At 36.8% G+C, this 10000-nt stretch overlaps 2 protein-coding genes across 2 annotated transcripts in view; one reads left to right on the top strand and one right to left on the bottom strand.

Annotated features, from left to right (window-relative positions):
- LOC144971887 (uncharacterized) overlaps positions 1–1118 on the top strand; it is a 35544-nt gene extending 34426 nt beyond the window's left edge. The window contains exon 15 of the mRNA XM_078912961.1: positions 1086–1118. Coding sequence (XP_078769087.1) covers positions 1086–1118 — 33 coding nt within the window. The remainder of the gene's footprint in view (positions 1–1085) is intronic.
- Positions 1119–2959: 1841 nt separating this feature from the next.
- The window catches only part of LOC144971573 (uncharacterized), a 15009-nt gene continuing 7968 nt past the window's right edge, over positions 2960–10000 (bottom strand). The window contains exons 3-8 of the mRNA XM_078912616.1: positions 9936–10000; positions 8726–8902; positions 7608–7871; positions 6705–6961; positions 5933–6062; positions 2960–4655 (exon numbers count right to left, since the gene is read on the bottom strand). The exon at positions 9936–10000 is cut by the window's right edge and continues 329 nt beyond it. Coding sequence (XP_078768742.1) covers positions 4031–4655; positions 5933–6062; positions 6705–6961; positions 7608–7871; positions 8726–8902; positions 9936–10000 — 1518 coding nt within the window. The 3' untranslated portion in view covers positions 2960–4030. The remainder of the gene's footprint in view (positions 4656–5932; positions 6063–6704; positions 6962–7607; positions 7872–8725; positions 8903–9935) is intronic.

Genomic DNA, 10000 nt, shown 5'->3' with positions numbered 1-10000 from the left:
TAATGGGCAGTGTGTTGTTCTAGTCTTCATTGACTAAAAGGCCTTTAACACATTGTACGACAAGGTTTTGTTTCATTTTGTATCGATCGATTAGAATTAGCCAAAAATAATTTAGAATTCTTATTTTCTTAAAAATGTCTCAGGATTTTAATTATTTTTTTAAATTGTGGATCATTTAAACCAATCGATTTGTTATGATGTAATATTTTTCTTGGTCTGATGTACAAAGGACTTTTTGCCAGTGTAAAATTGTATGTAATATGTATAATAGGTTACCAGCAACAAAAACTTGATGTTTTAATAACAGTTAGATAATCAAAGGTGGGTAATAAAGAATTCGTTATTTTACATAACAAAAGACTGTTATGAACTTAGCACAAAAGCTCATGTCACGGACATTTTTCTATCATACTAGGACCATATAATGTACGGCTATGTGATCTTGTGGTATGAAACTCGCCTTCGTATCGGAATGTATTGAGTTCGAGTCCCGCTTTGAGTAACGCACAATTGAATCCTTGGGAAAGGCTCTTTTTTTTTTTTACATATTCCCACCGCATTCAGAAGAAAATTGAGTATGATTGCCTTTTTAACAGCGACATTCTGTTAAAAAAATTGTAATATCGTTTAATGGACGTCATGTCTTGTAAAGCACTTTGTGTGCGTTTAGTGGGTGTTGGTATTTATACTTGCTCGAGTTTTTTGTTTGTTTGTTTTTGATTGTTTTGGGGTTTTTTGTATGTTGTTGTTTTCTTTTTGCTTTGTTTTCGTTGTTGTTGTTGTTGTGCGATTATGTGGTCTTATGGTATATCACTCGTTTTCAGATCGGAAGGTCTCGTTCGGCGCATAGTTGAGTCCTTGAAAAAAGCTCTTTACTCACATTTTCTAACCGGATGAAGAATAAGAAGTACCGATTTTCTTTGTTTAGAACCACGATGACCGCCGTTGCTGGGCGACGTGACATCAGACTATTGAATCCAATTAAGGTAATGTTGCAGGCAAAAATCTTATCAACTAACAATACGGACAATATTTGAAAGCGAAGTGTTATAAAAATCAGTTTTTCTCATTTACCTTGATTGCAGATGGATTCAGTTGAAGGCACTGGTGCAACATAGTTAAACGTTAACAATATCAAAAATGATAAAATATTTAGAAAGATTTGCATGCTCTAGTTATCTAATGAGATTTTTGCATGACCTATCATCAAATTACGAATCAATAAGTTCATAAATAAAGATTGATTTGTGCCTACATTTGTATACTATGTAATATTTCAAAATTAATACTCATATTCTTTTCTACAAGAGATGAAGTGAGTAGGGAAGTGCCAGAAGACAACAGAGAATAAAAATTTCGCGGCGGCGATGGGGGTTTGAACCTGCGACCTTACTGGTACGACAACTCCGCCTGGCCGGGAAGAGCGTGACTCTACCGTATGAGCTATCCACGACTTCTGTTCCCCCTATTATCTAAATCTTTCTTCTCCCCTTTCCTGGCACTTAAATGACCCATGTGTGTTGCAAGTGCCGTTAAAACTCTAAAACAAAACAACAAATAAATAAGTAAAGAGTAAAATTTTGTTTGACCCATATTATAAGCACTCTCCGAGGGAGGTTGGCGGAGGTTGTGGTTGTAGGTCCATCCTCTATTTAATTTGTGCTGCCCCTTCCTATTGGCTTTCTGATTTCTGTCCTTATCTTGATATGAGACTATCGTCCCTTTCTGAGAGGGATGCATTTGGATGTGAATGTGTGTAGTTTTCTGCATGATAAATTTCATTGTTCTAAAGTATCTCTCTGAATGACTGTTTATCGATAAAGAAAACAATCTGAGAGTCTTTTGATGAGGATACCGGCAATTATCTTGGTGAGATTCCAAGGAATCTTAAAGTGAAAATATGGACAGACTTGCTGTGGTCTACTTCAGAAAACTGTTCTCATCCATCTTACCTTTTCGTTACGAAAGTCTTGAAGTTATGCAAAATTCTGGTGAAAAAGTAGTTGTGCGACTATGTGGTCTAGTGGTATGACGCTCGCTTTCGGATCGGAAGGTCCTGGGTTCGAGCCTCGCTCGGCGCATAGTTGAGTCCTTGGAAAAGACTCTTTACTCACATTCTTTCACCGTACTCAGGTGTAAAATGAGTACCTGGCCGTTAACAGCGTTGTCTTTGTCCGAAAAATTGTAATATCGCCAAGCATGTGTCATGTCCGTCCTTCATGTTAAATGTTGCAAGTATTCGAACTCAAAGAGTTCTCGATCTGTTCTAAAATGTATATACACCCCCACCCCCCTCTTTAGTAAATTCATCAATAATTGAAACAGATGATTGGTAATAAGAAGGATTTTAGAATGGAGAGAAAAGTTTGAGTTAGTACTACCTTCACACTGCGGAACTCGGCGTAAAATTTGCCTCAGGGTACTGGACAGGATGGGAAGAGAAAGCGGGAAAGACTCAAATAAACCTGGCGAAGGACCATGGAGAAAGAATTAAAGGAAGCAGACATGTCCTAGAATACAGCCACCGCAAAAGCAGCCGATCACAAACAATGGAGATGTCTGGTGGATGCCCTATGTACCTCAAGGCCCGAAGAGGATTAAGTAATTAAGTAGTAATCATTTTACACCTAAGTGCAATGAGAAAATCTCAGTAAAGTACCTTTTTCAAAGACTCACTTAAGAACCAATCCGAAGGCGATTGTCATACCACTAGACCACATAACCGATATTGTCAATTGGACAAGTCAGGTTGGTTCTTACCAATCAAAAATGTTAATTCAACAAAATTTCAAAAGGAAAGTAGCAAGTTAATAACCATAACGCGTGTTTGTCTATCATGCTATCCATTCGTGAAGCAGTGCTGAATGGCGAACAATACTTGAAAAACTGTTCTATCCCGGTTGAATGCCTTTTGAGTGAAATACATTCGAAGGTATCACAAAATCACTCAAAGTCATATATATCATAAAAGTTGTTTTAATACTGATTAAATGGTTATTAATATTTTACAATTAAAAAGGTATAAAAATAAAGTAGACAAATTGTGAAATGACATAATTCCTATGATGATAGTATATATTGTAACGTATATTCAGCGTACTGGACAGCAGATGGGAAGAGAAAGCGGGGAAGACTCAAAGAAACCTGGCGACGGACCATGGAGAAAGAATCTCTAGGGTATCGTCCAATGCCAGGATTTTAGAGTTATCATAAATTATGATAACATTGTAATCGAAATCGTGACTTTGTACAAGTACAAGTATCGAGGCAAACATGCATGAAGAGAGATTTGTTCTACAAACAACAGATATTAAACTTTAAAATACAGGTTTGAAATTACTTCATATAGATTGTTCGAAGATGACGTCATTCAGGTCTTTGTTATTCTTTTTTTGACATCCGCAAGATAAGACATAATCATCTATTTGTTTGCATGTAGAATTGAAAAACTCTTGGTGGAACTTGGTCATCGACAATTGTACTTTTCATATCAGCTTAATAAATACAAGTACAATAAATGAAGAATTTGTAGTATTTAACTTTTTTCCCGATTTATGCCCGATGTGGTGACATGGCCGACAGTGTTTTTGTAGCTTCTAGTAGCTTTGCATTCATCTCAACCAAAATTCAAATTTTGGGGTTATAAATTACATCTCCTGAACGGGATTATCCGAGAGTCACAATGACTTAATAGAAGTGTGCGCTTATCGACCACTGATATAGTATAATGTCAAAACTAACTTTTGTACATCACTGAAATTCAAGAGGTATTTTATAAAATACAAGAAACAGATCATAATTAGTAAAAATCAAGCTTACATTTTGAACACCCCTCTATCGTTGACAAATAGCAAAGTAAAACTTGCAGTTATTTCAAAATCTGATAAACTCAAGGAAAATCGCGGGGTTGTTATTATTTCAGGAATAGTTCAATCTATTTCAAAAAGTTGACGACAATCGTTGAGTTTATCAGACTCTTAAATAAGTAGATACACTTTCGATCAAATCGACAAAATGATGCGTTACATTATCAGAACTCTGGTAGAAAGTAGCGTGAACCAGAGGCAAAAATGACTATTAAAAGAAGGCTATATGACACCACGTTAGCATTATGACTATTGTTGCCCTTCTCTGTAATGTCTTGTCTGTGGAAAGGTCCAGCTTTTGATTCACCAAATAAGCTCATAGATAATGACTTGACACCCTTCTCGTTGCCGTTATCATTATTATCATCCTTTATAGAAAATTCGACCTCAAACACATCGGACAATCTATTTAAAAACAAAAATGGTCCATAAAACTTCCCTGTAAAAACCCATCGAGATCTCTGAGTCAAATCCAGCAATCCGAATCGCCCAAATTTAAAAGTAAGCCTCGGAGATGTCGAGTCCTCTGAACTATTGTTGCTTCCAGAGTTTATACTAACCACGGTATCTCCAAATGTCGGGTCCGTGTACGTCCCAACATAATCTAAAAGATTACATTCTGAATCATCTGTACAGTTGAATTCCGTTTCATTCTTGGCTGCAGCATTATCGTTATCAAGGTCATCATCGTTCCTTTCCCATGGCATTGAATTAGAAGAACACGCGTCTGAGACATTAAACCAGGTTGGAAGATTCAACAGAACGTCCGAAATGTAATATGAGACGGCACTGAAAAGATAATGTAATAGAAAATGAACAAATGAGAAAATATACGACATATTTTTATCGTGCCAAATAACACTACGAGTTTGCGAGGATGTGTAATTGCCCGATAAAAAAACCGAGCTTAATGAATACAAAGAAATGAAAAAATAACACGTTTATTCCACCCATCTCGTTGGAAAACCCTATCAGTTATTAGTAAATACGTATCTAATCGTAGCATAATGCTTTGAACGCGTTGAAAAAAATGTATCCAACGATTGCAGAATATTTTCGCACATTTTATTGGTGTGAAATACTGTGCAAAAGACAGCTGATTGGCGATTAAAAATAATCGTTTGGAGCGCATGAATACAAATCCAACGCTTTTGTTTTTGGGTCAAATTGTAACTCAAGCAGATGGAGAAAGATACAAATTATTGTGAATAGAAGTACTAATACCATACCATATGGTTACGAAATATCTAATAATCTTACTTGTAGGGGTGGAATAAACTTTTTCTTTCATCTCTTTGTCTTTATTAAACTCGTTATATTTTTATCGTGGAATAACACATACTCGCAAGCTCGTTGTGTTATTGGGCACGATAAAAAATAACTCGTTTAATAAATACAAAGAGATAAAAGAATCGTATATTATTCCACCACTCCAAATGTGATTCTTAGATATTTCGTTCTAGTATTAGTTATCTACTTCGATTCGCCATAATTTGTGTTTTTCTCCTTCTGCGCTTGATTGACATTTGACCGAAAAAAAAAAAAGAAAGAAAAACGTTGGATTGTATTCATGCGGACCAAAAGATTATTTTTTAATTGTCAATCAGCTGTATTTTATTTCTTGTTTTAAACCAATATAATGGGCGAAAATATGCTGCAATCGTTGATTTTTTTTCCTATTCAATTCCTTCAAAGCCTTATTTAACGATTACGTATTTACTAAGAATTAAAAGGGTTTTTTCAATGGGAGGATGGGATAATCGGTGTTCTGTATTTCATCCAACAAAGGTGCGTTATTTGTTTAAATATTATTTTCAGTAGTGAAATTTTTCACCTGATGAAAATTATTTAACCCCGAAGTTGTCCTTATAAAATTTCGAAGAAGAAGAAGAAGAAGAAGAAGAAGAAGAAGAAGAAGAAGAAGAAGAAGAAGAAGAAGAAGAAGAAGAAGAAGAAGAAGAAGAAGAAGAAGAAACATCTAGTAGGATGAATAACGAAAAACACGAGAAGGATAAGGTTTTGGACGAGAAAGAGATAATTGAGAAATAAAGGAACTCCTGACTGACCTCAATGAATCTTTTCTCCCCTTCTCCGGTCCATTGATGGCTAAATAGATGCCCAAATTCATGTCAGGGTAAAGCCAAACACGTGATGAATGGGTAATTATGCCACCTGTGTGGAAGATCTTCTTGTATCCTAGAATTGTAAAAGATACAGTCATTTTTTAAACCTCAGGATTGAGAGATATCCAAAGCTTGTCGTCACTTTGCAAGTTTAGGTTTATCTCCATCTTATAGGCTACATACAACAGTAAACATAGGCATAGTGATATTGACCATTTTAAAAAATAACAAATAAAAAACAAAGACAAAAACAAAACTAAATAAATAATTTTTTAAAATGCCTAAATAAATAAATTGCTTCCTCAAATTTGAGGTGTGGTTAGATAACGATCGTGAGATGTTTCACAAAGACGAGAATCTGTAAAGCATCCCAAAAAAAACGTGAGCTTTTATACAGTGCAATATCCACTAAACGTGCTCAGTGCGCATTACATAGGGGTCCCTGACCAACAGCAACATGTAACATGTAGAACGAGACATGACGCCCGTTCTGCGATATTATTTTTTTTTTCGACAGAGACAACGCTGTTAATAGCCAGGTACTCATTTTACACCTGAGTATTTTGAGAGAATGTGAGTAAAGAGCCTTTTTCAGGGACTCTACTATGCTCCGAGCGAGGCTCGAACCAAGAACCCTCCGATATGAACCGAGTGTTATACCACAAGACCACATAGCCTCACAGCAATAGCAAAGAATTTTAATGGTTTCCGTTACCTCTGTAGCTTCCTGACACCCATCCCATGCAATAATAATTGGATTGCTCAGACACCGGAAATTCGGGTAAGTACAAATCTTCAGTGCCTGGCATTTCAAATGACGGTTGCATCGTTGCTTTCACCATGGATGGTGTAATGTCAAGGCCGGGTATGTTCAGCGACGATTGATTCTTGGATAAGAGAAATTTCATCCATTTGGCCATGTCGTCAGCGGTGGAAAATATGGTTCCAGCCGGTCCAACGACGCTTCCAATTCTGAATATGCATAGGAAATGGTAGATATTGTGTGTGGTGGTAGAGGGCTATGACGATGATATGATGATGGTGATGATGATGATGATGATGATGATGATGACGACGACGACGATGATGATGATGATGATGATGATGATGTTGATGTTGATGGTGGTGGTGATGATGATGATGATGATGATGATACTGATGATAATGATGATGATGATGATAATGATGATGATGATGATGATGATGACGACGACGACGACGACGATGATGATGGTGGTAATGATGATTATGATGATGATGTTGCGATGCATTTTATATTACCATTGGAGGTAATAGAAGCAAACACAAACAATGAGGGATGGGGCACGTTGTTTTGATAATATTTGATAAGCGTATGAACACGGACCAACTCTCGTGTGAAGCATTTTAAAGAAGTGACTAGTCTATAGATAGTATGCGCTTGGCCAAGAAGCTCAAAACATTGCCATCCGGAAGTATAACTGACCAACACACAAAACACTGTGTAATCATGAACTTTTATGGTCTGGTATTACAGTTTAGTGAGAATTACTCATAAACGTGGATGGCAAAAAACAATAACAAAGACCAGCGTTACGTCATCTTCGAACTATCTATATAAAGCCCATTATTAACTTACTGGAATGAATGTGGATCAATATCAACAATGGTTCCGTTCACGTAACTTCGGGGCAATGCGAAGTCATCGTCGTATGCCTTCTCGTCAACCACAAATCCAGAGTCTGACATCCCCAAAGGTTTGAAGATTGTGTCCGATACCAAACTTTCCCAAGAACGGCCTTCAGACAATTGCTCCAGGATGTCGCCCGCTAGAATGTACATGTTGTTGTTGTAGATGAACTTCTCCCGGAATGAATAAGGGGAATGTAGAAACTGCAGTTTTCTGTATGGACAGGACAGACGTGAGATTTGTTATCCCCACGCATCTCACGAAATATGTAGTTTTCTACTTCAGGCAAATGGATAGAGACAAAAACGCTGAATGGAACAAACTTCGAGAAGAAAATTATTTTCTTCATAGTTGTCTGATAAAATAAATTCTAAAAATTCATGAATTCATTCTAAAAGATTGCCATAATATATCGATTATGGCCCCTCGTGAATGACATGAGCTTTTATGCAAAGCAAAATCCACTTAATGATATGCTCATGTCGCTTTACAAGGGGTCAAAAAAATCAGCAATAACATTGAATATATTGATGCTATGCATTTAGATAAAATAATCAAAACACTCACCAACCTGATATAACGTACAACAGACAAAACTATGTGTAACCTTGAAAGTCTATAGTCTGATTGATATAATTTAGTGAGAACGTATCACTAAAATGGCTACCTAAAACAATAACAAAGAGCTGAGTCACATGAACTTCATTCCTTCTATAGGAGAAAACATGACCAGCAACATCTAAAGAGGGGGACTACTCGCTGATGGAATTTTACCGTTCTTCAGCGATCTACAGGGCCGGATCACATTCAGGACAAGTGTATGACAGTGCATATTTATATTCTTTGGATCTATCTATCTATCTATCTATCTATCTATCTATCTATCTATCTATCTATCTATCTATCCTATTATTGTGATATTTCATCGATGTTTCAGGCCTTTCAGCCATCGTCAGGACTGTGTGTTACATGAGTTACATGTCGAGCACTATGATGAAGATAATGATGATGATGATGATGATGATGATGATGATGATGATGATGATGATGATGTAGATAAACACTACCTGGCAAAATCCTTGCGGGATATTTTTGGATCAATTCCCATGATAAGTGGAGTGTCGAAACGAGGTAGGGCCATTTTATGACCCAGAAGATCCCTCAGTGAAGCATATTTACTTCGATAGTCGTCAACAAGTCGGAAGTTTGGGATAAACTTGGATATCGGCGTGTCGAAGGTAATGCTGGATTGGAAATAAACACAATGGGGGAAAATGTGATAGAATAGTACGTGGCATCTCGCCTCAAAATCGTATCCTATTTCTGTGAATTAGATACTTTAAAAAATAATTTAAAAATTGAGCTTTATATAGCGCAATATCCACTAAATGTGCTCAAAGCGCTTTTCACAGTGTCCCTGGTCAACACAAGATTTAACATGTAAGACGGGACATGACGCCTGTTAGGCGACATTACAATTTTTCGGACAAAGACAACGCTGTTAACGGCCAGGTACTCATTTTACACCTGAGTACTGTGAGAGAATGTGAGTAAAGAGCCTTTTCCAAGGACTCAACTATGCCAGGAACCCAGGACCTTCTGATCCGAAAGCGAGTGTCATACCAGAAGACCACATAGCCGCACATTGAGTTTTTAAAAAGCTTTGAGCATTTGTAAAGAGCAATATCCACTAAACATGTCAAAGCGCTTCACAGTGCGGCTCCGTGGTCTAGAGGTTTGGCACTCGCCTGCGGATTGGAAGATTCAGGGTCCCGCTCTGAGCGGCGGATAGTTGAGTTCTCTACTACTCATATTTACCCACCGTATTCAGGTTTAAAATGAGTGCCTGGTCGTTAACAGTGTTGTCTGTCTGAAAAGAAAATGTAATATCGTCTAACACGTGTCATGTCTCGTCCTTCATGTGAAGTGTTTCTGTTGGTTAGGAATCTCTTGTAAAGCGTGTTTAACACGTTTTGTGGCAAGGTCTTTTTTTTCCAACACTTAATACATGGTGGCCAAGATTTTATGGACATCGACTAATTTTAGGCTCCAACTTTAGAACAACGTATAAAATATGTTTGGTCCAGTAAGAATAAGTGAAAAGGAATTCCTGGTCCTAGAGATATTATATTAAATAATTAATATAATAATATAATAATTTAATTATATCATTTAACTTACTATGTCTTTTTAAGAAATAGCTAAAATTTCCATTAACATTTTTTTCTTCCTCAAAATTTAGCATTTTAAAAATTCGAAGTAAAATAATCTGCTTACCTATCGGATTCGTTGACGACTTTTGCAAGCAGCAAAGCGGTGAAAGCTTTGGTCAAGGAGCCGAT

The sequence above is a fragment of the Berghia stephanieae genome, chromosome 4, assembly GCF_034508935.2.
Source record: "Berghia stephanieae isolate SIO BIC M18660-M18661 chromosome 4, UCSD_Bste_1.3, whole genome shotgun sequence".
NCBI lineage: Eukaryota > Metazoa > Mollusca > Gastropoda > Nudibranchia > Aeolidiidae > Berghia > Berghia stephanieae.
The sequence above is the reverse complement of the archived record's forward strand: the minus strand, read 5'-3'. Positions and strand labels throughout refer to the sequence as shown.